The following is an 18,747-nucleotide window of genomic DNA, read 5'->3' on the forward strand; positions in this document are numbered from 1 at the left end:
TTACTACTTTCCATCGCAGCTCCCGTTTATTGGCTCGTACCTCATCTCTTTTTTTTTTTTTGCCGTACTTCCTTTATCTACGATTCTCATCCCAGCTTTTTTTTTTTTTTTTTTTTTTTGTATTTTTTGCAATAAAACACCTCCGTCGCATCGCACCGCGCTCCTCCCGCTTCCCCTGCGCTACCCGCGCATGCGCACTCCCCCTCCCTCTCGAGGGGCGTTGCGTGCTCGCGCCCCTCCCTCCTCCCCTGGGCCGCGCGCCTGAGCGCGCACTGCGCCTGCGCGGGGGCCCCCGTGTGGCGCCGCGAGAGGAGGGGGGGGGGGGCGAGCGGGCCCGAGGCGGCGGAGCAGCGAAGGGCGCGGAGGAGGAGGAGGAGGAGGAGGAGAGGGGGGGGCGCCGCGCTGCCGCTGACGGAGGAGGAGGAGGCAGCGAGCGAGCCACGGCCGAGGCGGGGGGAGGCACCGAGGAAGAAAAGCGGCCGAGGGGCAGCCCGCCGCCCCGCAGCCGGCCCGCGAGCCTCGGGGCCCCCCCGCGGGGGATGGTGTGGTCCGCCGGGGCCGCCGCCGCGGGGGGAGGCAGCCGGCGGCGCTGAGGGCGGCGGGGCCCCGCGGCGGAAGAGGCGGCGGAGGAGGAGGAGGCGGCGGCGGCGGCGGCGCAGCGCGGGGGGAGGCGGCGGCGGCGGTGGAGGCCGAGAGCCGGGGCAGGGGGCTCGCCCCGCGGCGCGCAGCATGGTGCGGGAAACCAGGCACCTGTGGGTGGGCAACCTGCCGGAGAACGTGCGGGAGGAGAAGATCATCGAGCACTTCAAGCGGTGAGTGGGGCGGCGACGGAGGGCGGGAGGGGTCCGGGAACCGCGGGGGGAACCGAGGGAGCCGCTCGGGAAGCGCGGAAACGTCCGCGGAACCGTTCGGCGATCCGCTGGGATCCCCGCCGGAACGCGCCGCGCTCAGCGCCGCCGGAGCCGCGTTCCGCATCGCGGCGTGCGCGGCCCGCGGAGCGCCCGCACCGGGACGGCGGCACCGCCGTGCGCGGCTTCTGCCGCTGGGGGCTGAGCGCGGGGCGCTGACCGCCTTCGGAGCTCCGCCGCTCCGTCTTTCGTCGTGAGTCACCATGGGAAAAATAGATAGGAGCCGCACCGCGCTGACAGATGGCGGCCTGGGCCGCGCCGCGATGGGATGGGATGCGATGCCCGCGGGGCCTCTGCCCGAGCGCGGCTGCCTCCAGCCGGGCCCTAAAATGGCGGCGGGGCCCGGGACGGGCCGTGCGTGCGGCCGGGGCTCCCCGGGACGGGCCGTGCTGGCGGCCGGAGCTCCGAGCCCGCGGCGTGCAGAGGAACGCGGCGCGGAACGCTTCGGGCTTTGCGTGATTCCGAGCGCCGCGAGCTGAATGCGAGCGGGAATTCGACGTTCCTGAATCTTATTTTTGTCCAGCCCTTCGCTTTTGTAAGGTTAAAGCAGGAAAAAGTTGCTATGGCACTGTTGCTTGGAGATGGATGTGAAAAAATGGCAGGCTCGGAATTGTGAATTCCCTCCCCCCCCCCCCCTTTTTTTTTTTTTTTTTTTTTTTTTTCGGTTGTTTTTACCTCTGCGAGTTTCGATTGGTGGCTGCAGGAGGAGGTTTGCTGCCAGGCAGAGCCCTCCATTCCTAGCATCTCACGACGGTTTTCCAAAGATAAACGTTTCTCAGCGTTCGTGCGTTGGGAGAGAGGCTGACGTTACACGAGTAAACACGGGGCTAAAATCCATTCCGTGCGGCTGGGTCCGGGTGCAGGGACCGGCAGGTAACGTGCAGCCGCAGGTACAGCCGCACAAAGCAGCCGGGCTCTTTGTGTGCTGATGGCCGCGATGTGGAAGCAGCAGAGAGAGGTTGTGGAGTTGAGGCTGTGAGCTGTGCTGTGGGCACGGTGCTGCTTGCAGCCTTCCCCCTGTGTGGATGTGCTCCTCGGGTTTGGCACGGTGTGGCTGGGGAGCGGTGCTGCCCGCAGAGCTCTCTGCTACCCGCGGGGCTGTTTGCGTTCCCATTCAGCTGCAGTTTCCATATCTGCTGCTGCACAGGCTGTGCTAGGAACAAGTTTGGAACACAACCATTTTGTTTCGGAAGGAGCAAAACCCAGGGGTGTCTCCTGAAACTTCAATCCACGCGCTCAGTGTGAGGGGGTGCTGTTTTATTTCTTCTTCCTGCTCTCATCCTGTTCCATTTACTCTGGTAACCTTGCTTGGCTTTGCCATCTTTGGACTTTTTTTTTTTTTTTTTTTTTTAAAGAGAAAGAATTAAGGTGAAAAAGGTGTTTTGAGGGAATGAATACCTTTTTTTTTTTTTGTCTGCATAGTCAGAGGGGTTAAGAAGAGGGATTTTGTCTGTATTGTAACAAACTGAAATCCAGGCTTTTGTTTTGTTCTCACCGCCTGTGCTCCCTGCTGAAAGGCTTCATTCTGAGGCTCTGTGTTTTCTTTCAGTGAGTTCCCTACACGAAAGCAATGGGTGTTGATTCACAGCAAACCCCAAACTGGCACTGGGGTGCAGGGAAGCAGTGGCTGCAATCACTTTGGGTTCCCCCAACTAATGGTGCTGTGACTCGCAGGGAAAGAGTCATTCACCATCACTGGAACAGACGCTGAGCAGCCTGCAGAACAACACAACTAAACGTAGTAGTGTTTGTCCCCAGCATTAGTGCTGGCCTTCTGTAGTTTCTTTCCCCGTGTTTTCTCCCGGTTAATGTGGAAGAACCTGGCTTTGTCCCTTTACTGCTGTTTTAAAGGGTGAGAGGAGTAAAAGCCTCTTAATTGCAAGCCATGTGATTTCCGTATGCCATCGTGCCTTCTGTGGGAGAACTGAGACGTTCAGAGTGGCAACCAGGACCGTGAGACCTTGGATTTCGGGAGCAGACGTTCTCCTTCACGATTACTGCGATTACGCTGCAAACCAGAGCTCTCTTGGAACAGATAAAGAGCTGTTAGTGTTTTCTTCTGGAAAAGCAGAGGGCTTTGTCCACCCTGGTCCCTGCTCTGAGGCACACAGGCTGCCTTCTGCAGAGTGTTGTGTTGTCAGTGCTGCTCTGAGGAGCAAGATGTGGCCATAATGGAGAGGTGTGTTTCTTTCAGTGGCTTCCAAGCAGTAGTCAGTCAGTTTACAAGAAATGTTGTGTCTGCTGGCTGGGAGTGAGGACACGGCCTGGGAGCACCTCCTGCTCCTGCTGGTGGAATGGTAGCACTGTGTAGGGCACGGCTGCAGGATCGCTGCTGCAGAACGTTCCCAAGCTTTTAGCGCTTCTAATCTAGTTATGGTTGTTGGGTATCACTTGAGGTGCAAACACGTGGGTAGTTATCCTGAATCAGCTTTGCGTGTAGAGATCCCTGTTCAGTTGTGGCATTTATCTGGGGAAGAGGCTGAGATATGGATACGGAATGTCCCATCCCTGGCATTTTTCTGTCAGGTGTCCCCTGTTCAGGTGGCAGTACTTCGTAGCACAGATGCCTGTTAGCTCAGAGCCTTTGGAGGAAAGGTGGGATTTCTGCTTGTGCTTTATGAGGGCCTGGGCTGCTGTATAGCACTGAGGCTTGGTTACACTGTGTTTGACCAACTCCTTGAGTAAGAGATGTTGGTTTTGAGGAATGTAAGCATGATTCCTCAGTGCTGTGAGAGTCACTGCTCCTCAGGCTGCCCCATGCTCAGTTCTTTGCACACACTGGAGTGAGGTGGCAGCTTGGTGACGCCGCGCTGGCCGGGGAAATGCCTGTAATTACTGCAAAGAAACTTAATGAAGAGCTGCACGGAGCGCAGATTTGGACTAAGCTTCTGTTATAAGTTTCTGTATGCTGGGCTGTTCTTGAAAGAGAAGTGGAGGGGTCACTTGGTTACAAAATTCTGCTGTCTGCTGAGCCTTTCCAGCATTGTTTGTTCGCTGAGGTTCCTTCAGAGGTCCAGGCTACATTCATTTGTGATGTGAGGAAAGCGGCTTTTGTTATCTCCGAAATGCCGCTCTGAAGTTTCTCTGGCTTTTGGTGCTTCTTGTAATTGCTCTAAATTCCCTTGGTGCAGCGCTGAAGTAATCCTAATGCCATTTCAGACGGATTGCCTCTCTGTGCCACCTATGAGCAAAACGAGACTGTTGTACGCATATGGGAGATGCCGTCGGAGCCTGATGGTTGTTGTGGCTGCACCTGGGTTGATGGAAGCATTGGGTTCTGTGTGGAACCCGTTCCTGTGAGAGCTGAGAGCAGACGGGTGGATGGAGAACTTAACAGCCCTTGTGAGGAATTAGCAGAAATTAAACCCATTCATCAAGCTAAAATGGGACTGGAAAAGGCCCGGAGCTGTTCTTGATAGTCTTGTTGACTTTTTTTTTTTCCCCCAGTGCTTTTCATAGGACAGCGAGTTGTGCCAAGTCCTCCAGCGGATGACCTTATGTAGTCTTAAGGTGTGTCCAAAATTAGGTCCTTGTCTTTGCTGAGGGCCCAGCAGCACCAGCCGGCGTTTCATGGGAAAGGAAGTCAGTATCCATCTGTGCAGAGGGCAGGCTGCAGTTCTGAGGCACGTTGATGAGCCAAGATGAGCCTCGAGCTTTATTTTGCTGCGCTGGCATGCCGGAGTTGCAGGAGGAGATGCTTGGTGCTTGTGAAGATTCAGCTGATACACACCACGTTTCAGAATGAAGTGCTGGGAGGTGTTTTGAGGACCGGTGGGAGGTGTTTTGAGGACCGGTGGGAGGTGTGGAGGTTGGGACCGCCTTGAGCAGAGTGACCATGGAATGGAGGAGTTCTCAAATCCTGGTGAAGCACGGCTGCAACCTTGGGCTTCCAGGACACGGCCTTCAAACTGTTAGTGTGGTGGTAGGGAGAGTCCCTTGGGGTTCAATCCTGAAGGGTAAAGGGGTCCGGGAAGGCTGGGCATTCATCAGGAAGGAACTGCTGGAGGTGCAGGAGCAGGCTGTCCCCCTGTGTCATAAGATGGGCTGGTGGGGAAGAAGAGCATGGTGGATGAACTGGGAACTTTTGCTGAGGCTCCAGGAGAGAAAGAGCCTGCCTCCTGTGGGAGCAGGGACAGGCAGCCTGGGGAGAGTACAAGGAAGTTGTTGGGATATGCAGGGAGAAAATAAGGAAGGCAATAGCCCAGCTTGAACTCGGTGTGGCCACTGGGGTAAAAGAGAACCAAAAACTTTTTTACAACTATATTAACAGTAAGAGGAGGGCTGAGGAGAATCTCCATGCTTTGCTGGATGCAACAGGAAACATGATCACTGATGATAAAAAAAAAAAAAAAAAAAAAAAAAAAGGCAGTGGTTCTCAATGGTTTCTCTACATCTGTCTTTAAAAATCACCAGTTATCTCCAGGGTGCTCAATAGTGAGCAGAATAAACAGCCCGTGATTCAGGTGGAAACAGACACCTATTAATCCACCTGCATGGTCACAGGTCCGTGGGGCTGGGTGAGGGAGCTGCAGGAGGTGGTAGCCAAGCTGCTTTCCTCCATCTGTCAGAATTCCTGTTAACTGGAGAGGCTCCAGAGGACTGGAGGCTTGATGTAGACCTAGATTTCAGAAAGCCCTTTGGCACTGTCTCCCATGGTATTCTTCTGGAGGAGCTGCAGCCCATGGCTTGGACAGGTACACTGTGCTGGTAAAGAACTGGCTGGAGGGCTGAGCCCAGAGGATGGCTGGGTTGTGGTGGGGTGAGGATTGGCTGCTTCTCCTGTGTAACTGATAGAACAAGAGGGAATGGCCTCAAGTTGCACCAGGGAGGTTCAGGTTGGGTGTTAGGAAATGTTTGTTCTCCAAAAGAGTGGTCAGGGGATGAGACTGGCCGGGAAGGTGATTGAGTCACCGTCCCTGAAGAGTTCAGGAAAGGTTTGGACGTTGCACTCAGGTTAAGATATGGTTTAGTGGGGAAGTATTGGTGGTAGGTGGCTGGATGGACTGGATGATCTTGAAAGTCTTTTCCAACCTTGTTGATTGTATGAGAAGTTGGGAAGGGGACAAAACTGAGGGTTGTCCCTCTTGGCTGGTATTTTGGGAGGGCTGCTGGTGCTGAGACTGCAAGTAGTTAAGCTGCTTCTGGAGTGGGTGAGTTGTGATTTTGGTGGCTACCAGAAATAAGTGCTTGTGAGATGTGTTGTGTGTGGTTTTTGTTGAGTGAATTTGCTGAGGTCTGTGAATGCCCTGAAACCAAAGACTGGAAAGGCAAACATTCTTAAACGGTGAACTAAGGAATAAACTAGAAAACACAATTAGTGTTCATAGTAGGATTCGAGTTTAGTGGGAAGAATATGAGCCTGAAGATGGGAATTGGCAGTGAACAACCAACCTGCAGTCTTCAGTGTTAGAAGGGTGATTTGAGCAGCGAATGGAAATTGGACAGAAGCTGTTTGTTGCAGGCTTTCACCTGATGATGGCACGTGCCAGGGTCGCTTTGTCTCTCTGGCTGCACGGCTCTCCTGTTGTGGCCAAGTAACGTCAGCCCTGGGCTCTTTGAGCCTGAAACCCATCTCCAGTGCTCAGCTGCAGTCATATTTTAAGACGCGATGACGACTTGTATGGAACGAGTAAAAGACAGCGAGTGCTTTGGCTTCTGCATTTCCATAGTTATTGTTTGACCTGCTGACATTGTGTAATCATCACATGCAATCTGTAAAATTCTGCAGTGCGAAGATAACATCCTTTAATAAAAGATTAAACGTAGTTGCATACTTTTCATAAATACACCACGATATATTCCAGGGAGTGCTGCAGTCTGGTGTGTTAACAGGGCAGATTGATGGTTGAGGCAGACCTGTGAATTGGGTTGAAACAACACACATCTCAGGGCAGATCTTTGGAAGTGCACCCTGCAGCTCTGCGTGGTGCTGGCGCTGTGCTCAGTTTTGTGTATTCATGCATTGTCTGAGGTCCAAATATTCATGGTGACTTGGGTGATAATGCAGAATTGGGATGTGAAAGGAACATAAATTTTCTGCTCAGACAAACTCATAATGAGAAAAGCAATAGCCTATCTCGGCGGCTGGTTTCTGTTTGGAAACCCAGGCATCTTTTAAGAACAAAAGGGAGGTTTTTTGCTTCCATTCTATTCCTCTTTTTAATTAAGCTTAACAACTTAAAATTGAAAGCACTTCTTCTGGTATGCTTAGATCTGTAGCCTGCACATCCAAATCTAATGAAAATGCACTGGAAGTGTCTGATCTCACAAAACCGAATAGTGATAAACCCCAGCCTCCCTGGAAGCAGCGCGATGGATGGGGGCAGTGCTCAGCACCAGAGGTGCCCTGCAGATGGGTGCTGTTGAACTGCTTGCTTGTTCCTCTTGGACACCCTCCTGTCCATGTAAAAAGGCTTAACGTGTCTTTTGTTGTCCTCTGATTCCACAGGAAATCAGAGCTGGGTTCACACCAAACTATTATGTGGAGGTTTTGGGTACGTGATGACACTGCTTTGGAAGTGATCGTGGAGCTCGCTGAATAGAGTGCTGCCAGACTGTAACTTCTTTTTAATAAGCAGTGAATGAGTTTTGCTCCAGGTAGAAACCATAGCTGATGTTCTCAGTCACTGGGCTTTGTTAGAGATAACTTCTCCCCATCCTCAGCTTTCCCTGTGTGCTGCAGGAACCTTTGGAAGGATGCATGCTGCTTCTGCGCAGCACGGAGCCCTGAGCTGGGGTCCATCTGCTGCTGCTGTGGGCCTGAATGCCTCCTGTCCCTGTTTGTGGTGTCGGCTGCCAGAAAGCACACAGAGCCTTATTTCAGCCTTTCCTTTTCAGGCTCTCTGTGACAGCTGCGGGTGACCCATAACAGTCAGTAGGTCAAAATAAGAAAGATAAATGGCCACGCTGTATGTTTAAAGCAGTCATTGCTGGAGGAAGAAGTCTTCCGGCCTCGTCCGTATCCTGGTTGTGAGAAGAATAAATGCTCAGAATGGATAACTGTCTCCCTTGTATACAGACCCAAATCTGATGTAGGAATCGGTGGCTGTACACGTGAGATGCCGCTCCTGGGAAGCCATCGGAATGCACATCTAATGGCCGCGGTGCACACACTGGCCTCGTTGTAATCAAAGACAGAATGAACCTTTGGTCTTCTCTGAAACAACTTGCTGGGAGTGTCAGCGACACAGAAGCTTTGCTACGTGTAGAAAACAAAAACAGTTTCAGCCCATTGTGGACCACTGTTTCCTGGAAAATGTACCAAAGCCTGTAAGAAGGCAGGTTATGAAGTTTGTTTCACTAGAGAAGTATGAGTCAGTGATCACAGAGACTCGTTAAGCCTGAAGATGATACATATTTAAAGTACTTTACAGCATGGCAAGGAGACCATAATGTTATGACTCTGCATTTTCCTCCATCTGCTGCTGAGTGCATGCAAAGCAGGGCTTGGAGAAGCAGAACTGAGGTGGGGATTCACCCTTTGCTGTAAGAATGAAAAACGACTAATTGTGAGATTCCCCCGCGGTTGCGATGCGAGTGCATCCTTCAGCTCAGATCCGAACAAATCCTAAAGGCGTTCCCTCAAAGCAAGGTTTGGGCAATTCCCATTCAGAAAGCATTGAAGGTAGCGTGTCACCAGCAGTAGTTTTGAAGAAAATCTGCAGGTTATGCACTAGGGTGGAAGGAGAATGTCCTGGGGATGAAGTTGGTGGCTGCGCATCTGTGTAGGTTGGAGGAGGAAGAATCACAGCACATTTCCCTTGGTGCAGTGCTCTCGAGCATGTTCCCTCCCTTGCAGAGCTTCTGCAAAATTCTGTAGCCTCCTTAGGCTTCTGTGAGTAGTTGTACTGCCAAGGAGCAGCAGCGTTTTTATTCATTCTGATCTGCTAAAAGAGCAAGACAGGACGGACGCGATCTTAGCGTGCGTGCTTATCATCCCTGATCGCTTGTGGACCCGTTAGCCAGCTGGAGCTGAACCGGAGGGCTCAGGGGTGCTCCCAGCCTCGGTGACGAGACGTCCCTGTGAGCGTAATGGAAACGAGCAGTTCTAATAGAGGAGGGAGGCCTGATTAGCGGCCCCATGGAGAGAAAAGCTGCAGCGTGAGCGCAACCCTTATTAGACATTAAAGAATCCACACGGGAGAGAGGTGTTCCTAACCGTGGGAAAAGCTGCAGTGGGAACCGGCGTTTATTGGACACCGGGGAATTCGACCTCAAGACATGCATCCATAAGAAATGAGTCTTCGTTATTTCTGCTCACAAAGCCGCTTTGATTTCTTTTCCTTAATAAGAAGATGAGTGTTACCAGTGAGCCCTGCTATGGGTGCCTGCGAGAGCCTGCAGAGGTGGCTGCTGGCAAAGGTTCCTTAATGACAGGGCTGGTGGCTGCGAGCAAGAACCCCGTGCTGTTGAACTGCACTGCTGCTGCTTTACCCAACGCAATGGTGAGATGGCTTAAATTTGCCTTCTGCCTCCGCGTCCTGCCGGAGGATTGAGTGGGACCGACCTGCTGAGGCTTTTCCCAGCTCACTGCAGGTGACCCCACTGGCCACACCAGGGTTTCAGCTTCCCCTCTGCCATCATTGATCAGGGCAGGCTTTTTGGAAGCCCTTCCTGCTGTTTGTGTGCAGTGGGACTGATGGGCAGCTCGAGGAATGGGTGGGTGGACCTGCAGTCGTGTTTCAGGAGCCACCCCATACATTCACGCTTAAACAGCATTGGTAGCATTGCTGCTGATGGAATTTGTTGTCTTTGGCACTGTAGAAAAAATTCCTGATCCACTGACTGTTGGAAGATGCAGTTGCACGAGTAGCAAATGTGAATAAATAGTTGAAAATATTCAGTTTCTTCCCTCTCTGGTGGGACACAATAATTTGTTTATATATTAATACCTTGGCAGCATCTGAGTTTACATCATAAAGGTGTAAATGAAGTGACTTAATTATGAATCACTTTTAGTGTCCTAATGAAACATACAGCTGAACTGTAGGCAAGAGGCAAACGCTGATTTCAGCACAGAGCTGCCTTGCAGCCTATCTGATCTGCTGAACATGTTGCTCTGAAATAACAGAGGGCTCAGAAGTGAATGTGCCTGCGCTAGCTTTTTAATTTCCTACTTTGTCATCTCTCACGGAGGGATTATGAGCGCAGACAAAGCCTTTGCTGTTCTGGGTGCGTGGCAGAAACACGTGCTGTGTCTCATTAACAACCCCTGTTTGTAGGCAGGGCTGGGGGATTCCCACGGAGTGCTGCTGGGGGCAAAAGGGAGCTGGGAAATGCAGGAGGGGACGGCCTGCAGTCGGTCGTTTTTGCCGTGTGGAGGAAGGGGGATGGAATCATCGTGCTGAGGGTTCAGCCTGGTCACATCAGCGCTTTGCCATAACCCGGCTGATGGTTTCTGCTACAGATTTTTGAGAGTTGTTTAAAGTGTTTTGTTGCTTTGAGGAGTGCTGGAGAGAACACTGAATAATGTGTGGGGTTTTTTTTTTCCCCAAAAGTTGCGGAGCTGATAGAGATCGCTAAGCAGGCTTTAAAGCATCTAAGATTGCAATCTAGAGAAGTGTGGGAGCTCAGTAATGAGGGCATTTCTGACTCACTGCTGTCACAAGCTCGGTTTGCTCTATGGTTTGAAAGCCAGCGCTCCTTGTGAGATGAGGAGCTTTTATTTGCATGGCTTCGCGAAAGCGAAGACTTTCAAAGCTCACATCACGTGGACTTGCTGCTCTCTGACAAGCCTTCCTACCTGTGATCATCCCGATTGTGATGACTTATGCTTGTAGGATTTTGTGCCGAGAAAGGTGGAATTGGAGAGGCATTGAATTTCTTTTATTTTTAGCTGTCTGTAACGCGCTGTAGCAGCTGGAGATGGGGAGAGCCAACACCACCCTCTGCAAGCTGCACTTGCAGCCTCATTCCAGTTGGGTGTTCAGGTGAGGTGTTTGGAGCCATCGGGTTCCTTTTAGATCAGTACTCTGAAACATCACAGCATTTTCACGGCAATCCCAAATTGCAAGCTGCTACTTGGAGATGTTGGGCACAAAGGAATGTTTTTGTGAGTCAGTTCTGCTCCGGAGCAGCCGTGTGTGAGGGCAGGTGGCTGTGAGCACGCTCCCATCTTCGTCAGCAGGCGTTTGGGATTCTGTTTGACAAACTCTCCTGGTTTGAGTGACAGCTGTACAAAGATGAGTGGTTGTGGCTCATCAGGTTCCCTGCGTGCAGTTGTTCGTTTTAAGCCTAGTTTCCCAGCACTGCGGAATTCAGTTTGCTCTCTATTGAGATTATGTTTCAATTAACACGTGTTATTTTCATCTCGGCCCTGCGCACACACATTTATGGACTGCCTCTGGGTGTGCTTTCTGTTACAGCTTGGTTTTTACGTAAGGACCCAAACCCAGCCATACAGTCTGCTTTGAGTTCGTTTTAGGTTTTGTCCTCTATTTGTAAGCTCTCAAGTCTTTGTGTTGACTCATCTCTGGAGGCATTCAAAGTTGGGTTGGAGCTAGATGGACTTCAAGGCCCCTTCCAACACAAGCTGTTCTATGGTTCTGTGATTTCAGATGTATGATGACATTTGATCAAAGATTTTATCAAGTTTGGACCTGATCCTCTGCCCAAAGCAAGACCTGAGCAGCATCGTAGGGATGATCAGTGGTGGAATGAGTTGTGGGGCTGAGAACCAGCGAAAAGCCCAGAAGGGATCTCAGTGGAGATGCTGGGTTCTATGAAGGTGAACAGCTTGGCTACAGACCCTCTGAAGCTGGTGGTGGGAGCCTGCTTTGTGGCAGCACATCCTGCGTCTCACGTGTCTGCAGCAGCTCTGCCGTGCGTGGGGGAATAGAGGAGTGGGATGCACACAGCCGACATCTGGCTGAGGACCATTTCAGGTCACGTTATTTCCTTATGAAATAACAGCATGGCCAGAGGAGGCTGGTTGGCAGGGGAGCTCCTCACCGCGTGCTGCGCTGAAAAACGTAATCGTATAATAGCTCAGAGCACAAAAACCCGCCCGTGCTTCCCAGCAACTAAAGATAGCTGGCTTCAGTCAGTGCGAATCTGAGCTGATCCGTCCCGTTCAGGTGAGCAGTATGTCTGCTCAGATGCTGCTCTTAATGAGCAGTGCGGAAACCAGCGCGAAAAGTTCTGCGTTGGTTTTGATCTCGCAATGTCTGGCATGCAGTAGGACTTGTCGTGCAGCATTGTGCCGAGGTCCCTGCAGAAGGAAGGTGATGCTCTGTGGGCTGGGAAGCAGCTGACCTGCGGTGTGGCTGTGGGGGTTGTGGGAGCTTGTGGGGAGAGAGAAGGAAAGAGAGAAAAAAAGTGCCCGCTCCTCTGATTTCTTACGGTGTATATCAGTCTGTAGAGATCCTAATGAGGTTATAAAATAATGCAGCTGAGCAGTAACATTTGCTTACTAAATATTTGCTGGCCAGCTCTGCCGTGGTGTCCTTTGTTCCAAACGCTTGTGCTGGAGGAGGGCAGAGGCTGCGCGTGGCTGCAGTGCACGGGAGGAGCCGGGGTGCAGAGCAGGGAGTGCTGGAGCCCAGGGACACCCGGCACTGAGGATGGGGGAGCTTTGGTCTGCACAGAATAAACCCATCGTGTTGAAATGACAAATTCATGTTCTTTGTCTAACAAGCTGGATTAGTGTGGCTTTGTTGGAGCGATTAGCTGGCAACTTCAGTTTTGTGAAAGGGCCTCCAGGTCTCTGTTCATAGCGTGCTACAGCTGCGCGTTGGCCGAGGGGCTCGCTGACATAACAGCTCTGCGCCCCGGCTGGGATTCGGCTGAACTGTAAACCCCTCTGGAAACATGACTTCATTCAATGCAGAGCTAATGATTAACCGCCTTGAGTTCCACACATGAGGAGGCACTGTGCCTGGCATTCCTCGGGCGCTGGATGCACGGCTCAGCCTCTTTGTTTTCAGCCGGCTCTGCCAGCCCGGCAGAAGGCAGGCGGGGTTGGGTGGGCAGGAGCTGCTCTCTCCTCTTCCCTTCACCCCCCGTTCCCAGCACTCAGACCCACACCGAGGTTATGCTCGCCCTTTGCCTCCATCTTGGCTCCCCAGCGCCGCGCTGCAGCATCCGCCAGCCTCGCCATGCGGCACTGCGGCTCTCCTCTCCCCCGAGGATGGGATGTGGAGCACTGCAGGTGCAGGGCACGGACCCCGCGGGGCTCCTTCGGCCTCTCTGCCTCTCGCTTTCCTCCCCTGCCGCCTCCCTGCCTCGCAGCAAAGGCGATTGTCACAGATTATCCCGGGGGCTCATCAAGGACACGGCGCAGGACGGCACAGATCCGTGTGTCCGGATTACGGCGCCGTCACCGGGCGAGGTGATTGAGGGCTGTGGCTGCAGCAGAATGCAGGATGAGCCCCCCCCACTCATGTTTTATTTAGAAAAAATATCACACGTTATGCTTCGTTTTTCATCATTTGTTCTCTTTTTCATTTTTTTCCTTAAATAGCCGTCAGCCAAAGCGGCTTCCTCGCTATGCAACCTGAGCTCTGCCCGCCAGCGCTGCGCGTTCGCCGTTGCGTGCTGTTGGTACGCAGGGAGCACATGATGCTCATCTCCTGCTTTTTTGTGCGTTCCCAGCAGCGTCGATTTGAGTAGCTAAACATTTGAACACATTTCTGGATCTTCTGCAGGAAAAGGAAATAGTGGAGGTCTGCGTGTGTGTGTATGACAATAACAGGAACGTGCTACGATTGTGGAATTGGGAAATAAAAGAACTATCAGGCTGGTGAGTGGGAACAGTCAGAGCTTCTTTCTGATGTAACTGGCAGGCAGCACTTCATATTAAGTAGGCTCTGGTGATTGCAGCCAGAAAGGTCAATTAGGATTTCAGGTTTTTTGAGGAATATGAAGACATCTATGTTTTTTTTTTCTTGCTGAAGATTGCAGACAAAGTACTGCCTTGCGTTGCCAGAAACTGAATGTGTAAACAGTGAGCGCAGCACAGTGCGTGTTGGAACCAGTCAGCTTGTAGCTGCGGCGATCAGGAGAGCAGCTCGACAGAAAGGAGAGTTACAGATCTCCAGCAGCTTTCTTCTGTCTGAAGGCTCTTTGGTGACACCAGATAACGTCCCCAGTTATTATTCAGATCTTGGTCGTGTTCCTTCGTGACAGTCAGTCTCATTTTTCAAACAGGCTCTTTCCTGTTTTCCTTCCCCCTTCTTCCGTCGCTGTTGTTTCTCCCTTTGCTCATCCCACATCTAATTAGGCTCTTTTTTTTTCCCTTGTACAAATCTTATTACCCATGTCCTCTATTTTTATTTTTTTCTAAACCTCACCCAGCTCCTGAAGAGCTCAGCCCTGGGGAAGTCTCCTTCCTGCATCACCATTATTTTCTCCTTGCTGCTCTTACTAGGATAAAACATAACCAGCGCTGCAGTTTGGTGTCTCAGGTTTGAAAACCCCCCTGGGAATGGAGCACCAAGTCCTGGGCAGTGTCCAGGCACAGATGCGTGCCATACGCGCCCCTGCCTTTTTATGGCTAACAAGGAGCTTTTTCATTCACTTGAAAGATGCTCTTGTTTGTGCACACATTCCTTAATGACCACTGTGCTGTATTTGGAGGGGGAGAAAATAGAGAAAAATAGAAGTGAAATCCGAAGCAGATGATCTGCAAAGCTCAGTGGGCCGGGTTGGAACGAGGAGCCGGCAGTCGGTGAGGCAGGTTTTGAGACTGTGTTTACCAATTAGTCATCCAGTAACAATGATGAAATCTTCAGGTGTACTGAAAGCCATGCACAAGCCAGATGTGGGCTCCTCGCACACACAGTCGTATTGGCTTTTATTTGTGCATGCACAGCTGAAAACAGCTTTTCTTGTCTAAGATCAGCTTACATCTGTTCAGCATCGCGCTGCCTTTGGGAATAGAAGAATTTTGCAATAATTCTTTGTTCGTTTTACTAATACTTCATGATTTTTTTTTTTCCCCCTTCATTTATCCCCAGTTTGCCATACATTCCAAAATAAAGGTTTTGTTCCTTTTAGTCACGGATGAACATTGAAGTTAAAAGCCCTTACCTGCTCTGCTGACCCTGCTGGCTGCCTCGGAGCAATCTGAATGCTGTGTGCAGTTCCCAAAAATGTGTTTTTTGGGGGTTTTTTTCGTGGACTTGTTCTCATCCCTTCGTGTGGGGCAGGAGGCACGCGTGTCCTGAGGGGTGTCTGGAATAAGTGGGCTGCAGATCGGCAGCAGGGATGAGAATGAAGGCTTGCTTTAGTGCTGAATGGATTAAATATAGATCAGAGTAGTGGAATTGCTGTGTCAAGGTCATTTTTTTTCTTGAGGAGATTTCTGAGATGTCTTTATTTTTACTTGTTGTGACACAGTTTCGCTTTAATTATGTCTTGCTCGTCGGATTAAAAATTAGAAGGGCTGCTCTAATTGCAGATACCTTTCTATTTCTTTGGCTGCTGCTGCTCTGTGATTGTAAAAACACAGACCTTGTGTAAGGCCAAGTGAAGGAGGGGGGTTGGATTTATTCTGGAAAATGCAAGTGCCTTTGTTTCCCTTTTTAAAACACCTCCTCCAGCCTCTGATGTGTTTTGAGATGGGTTTCCCCATGCAAGCTGCTTGCAACTGATGCTGAGTTTTCACTTGGTAATGTTATTAAATGTGGTCTTCTTCTCCTTGCATTAATATTTTTGCTTTGCTTTGCTTTTCTTCCAGATATGGACGTGTCGAAAGCGTCAAAATACTCCCTAAGAGGGGGTCGGAAGGCGGAGTGGCAGCGTTTGTGGATTTTGTGGACATCAAAAGTGCGCAGAAGGCGCACAACTCTGTCAACAAAATGGGCGATAGAGACCTACGGACGGATTATAATGAACCAGGAACCATTCCCAGTGCTGCTCGGGGATTGGATGATACAGTTTCCATAGCATCTCGTAGTAGAGAGGTTTCTGGGTTCAGAGGAGGTGGGGGGGGGCCCGCTTATGGCCCCCCACCATCGCTTCATGCACGGGAAGGACGTTATGAGCGGAGACTTGATGGGTAAGTTCCAAGGTTTCTCTAGGCAGGTATTTTGTATTTGATATGGTGAGAAACACAAACTCATATCTAGGGCCCCCAGATGGATTTAAAATTTTGGGAATTATCTATGCTTCCTATTTTGGGTTGGAAACGGAAGTGATTTCTATCCCAGTGGCTGGTACCTGGTGGATCCATAAAGGATGTTTTCTGCAGCTGGTTGGATATCTACACTTGAAATAAGGTGGTTTTAAGATGGAAGATTTCCTTTGGCCAGCATCGATATTGGAGTTACTCTTTTCTAGAAGTAACGATTCCATTTCTTGGATAATATTAAGGCCTTATTCGGATGTATCCCTACTGCCAGATGGAGTTATCTTACTACAACATGTGGTGAAGTTCTGTATGGAGTATCTTCGGAATACTAGAACCTAAAATTCTGTGAAAGCTTGATGCCTAGTTCTCAGTTCTCACTATACGCAGTTTATGTGTTAATTGGATTGTCACCAAAAATTTCCTAGTAGAATTTAATGATGCAGTCCCTTGGATTCTACAAACAACACTTAGCCATGGAAATAACGCTTGGATGGAGAAGACCGAAGGCAGCTTGTGATGTTTCCATTTTGGATCTACATCATTTCCAAGCTATTGGGATTATTCTTTCTGATGGTATTGGCAAAAAAAGTGCTGATGGACATGACTAAATTTTGGAAATTATAGTTTTTTTTTTTAAATGCTGGGATGAGAACTACTGCCTTGAATTTACTGGATGGTATACAGTCAAGACGTCAGTAGCCATGGGGAGTGGATTACTATCTAGTCTCTTAAAAGCTCTTTGTTGCTCCACATTAAGTGTACTTTAGCTTTAAGGACGTGGCGCTAACAATCAGTTTGTGGATACACCAACCAAAAACTGACGGGGCTGGATGGTTACAAGGCGGCTCGAGGATGCCTGCTGGCCAACAGCGATGAGTGCCCTCGTGCATTGGCTCAACTACCAGCTGCTTGATTCAGACGTAGGGCTGGAAATTAAAGTAATGGATCTATTAAGTGCCTTCTGTCTCAAGAAAGAAGTCTGGGGGTTTCAGAGTTACGGTTTCAGTCTGGGACTGCTTGCTTCCAGTGGAATTTTTTTTTTTTGTCTTGTCAATAAGATTTTTTTTTTTTCTTGTTGGTTCATCCAAAATATCATTTGACACCCTTGCCCATTAAGAAGGTGGATTACCCCTGTAAGAGGGGCCAAAATTGGGGAAGTTATGTTCACAATTCTCTCCCTAGATTTAATTGGGAATATAGGTCGTGTTTCCACACTTGAAAAAGGTTGGTATGTCCTGCCCTGTGTATATTAGCCCCTCTCCTAACCCAAGTCAAACCCTCTCTTTCCACTAACTCCAGTAGTACTTAGTACTAATAGATAAATCAAAAAAGCACTGTAGCCATTAGATTTTCAGCTCTGCTAGCTCCTCTGTCTGTCTTCTGTGTCCTTTTCATGGAAGGACTTTGTTCTTTTATCTCAGCTGTAGCAGTAACCCTTTAGAAAATACTGCTTTTTCTCTTACCTGATTAAATCAGCTTTCTCTGATTAACACTTTGTAGGATGCTAAATGCAATCATTTATGAAAATGTTGATCGTGGTCCTTCAAAAGGGGGGAAAAGAGAGGCATGTTTCTGTGCTAGACCCTGAAATGTCTTTAGAAATGCTATTGTTGCCAGCGAGAGATAAGGCAGGAATGAATTTGAAGCACGTATGCACATCAATGAAATTTCCTACTGCAGCAGCCAGGGAGTTTTTTACATATAATTTTTGAGGGAAAAAAAAATGCAGGCAAGACATGACTTAGCTCTGAAAATAACTCTGAAAGTGAGTTATAATTGAACAGCAGAGAGTGAATATATTTAGAGGATGAAGGATCCTGTGATTCATTGCAGAAGGAATTAAACTTCCTGAGACGCTAATCAAAAAAGATTCAAATGTGATTTGGAGTTTATAAAAGATATCTGGAATGGTTCTGCCATTTTAAATGGGAAACAGAGCCATGATGCAGCAGGGGAGGAGGAAGGGCAGGGAAGAATTGGGTTATTAGGATTCCGGGGACTGAAGTGACTCATAATTGATTCTGAGAAGGCTGAGAAAAAGGTTGAAATGTCCTTCATAAGGTGGATAATTAAATTTTTAAATTAACTTTGGCTCTCCTGCCGTATTTAGAATTTTGCAAGTATTTTTTAAGCATTGGACGCAATCGTTGTCGATCTGCCATTTTGCAGAGCTGATTTAGACACCCGGTGCTGGTGTTTGTCTAAATTAGACTGCTGTGCGATTTGTAACGTGCCTGTATCTGTTAGTTTTACTGTATCTTTGTGTGAGATCACACTAACATTCTTAGAACACCAAGCTTTCCTTAAGTGACCTACAAAGTATTTCAAATACTGAAACAAAATGGATCTTCAAACTGGCCTGCTTACACAGATACAAATTCTGTGATTGCAGTAACAACAATCTCAACAAACACAGAAAAATTCACTTCTGCTCTTTGTGTAGATTTTTAGTGTATTTTGAGGGCCTGCATCTTTTTAGGTGTTACGAATACTTACAGTTTAAGTATTCTGATCAATTAGAGGCTCCAGCTTTAACAAGAACTGAGTGTAGCTCTCCAATTAAAAGAAAAAATCCTTCTAAAAGAATGAAATATTTTACAACAACAAGAAGAAAACCCCTAATTTTCTGGGCTTTTGTGTGGGTAATACTACCCCTTTTGAAAGCAGCTTCTTTCCTCTGGGTCATGCTTTGCACTGAGGCTTTCATGGCTACAGCCCAATTTGTGATGCCATTTGTGCAGAGGGATAATTACACGAGTTCCAGGCATT

At 49.4% G+C, this 18,747-nt stretch overlaps 1 protein-coding gene across 7 annotated transcripts in view; it reads left to right on the forward strand.

Annotated features, from left to right (window-relative positions):
* Window positions 1-669: 669 nt before the first annotated feature.
* The window catches only part of SPEN (spen family transcriptional repressor), a 56,268-nt gene continuing 38,190 nt past the window's right edge, over window positions 670-18,747 (forward strand). For 6 of the 7 annotated variants that reach the window (XM_052692025.1, XM_052692026.1, XM_052692028.1 and 3 more), the window contains exons 1-2: window positions 670-812; window positions 15,586-15,906. In XM_052692025.1, coding sequence (XP_052547985.1) covers window positions 730-812; window positions 15,586-15,906 — 404 coding nt within the window. In that variant the 5' untranslated portion in view covers window positions 670-729. Of the gene's footprint in view, window positions 813-13,541; window positions 13,648-15,585; window positions 15,907-18,747 lie in introns of those variants that run through there. The other variant, XM_052692030.1, reaches the window with a different exon arrangement.

This window comes from Tympanuchus pallidicinctus, unplaced genomic scaffold (assembly GCF_026119805.1).
Source record: "Tympanuchus pallidicinctus isolate F22 unplaced genomic scaffold, pur_lepc_1.0 scaffold29, whole genome shotgun sequence".
NCBI lineage: Eukaryota > Metazoa > Chordata > Aves > Galliformes > Phasianidae > Tympanuchus > Tympanuchus pallidicinctus.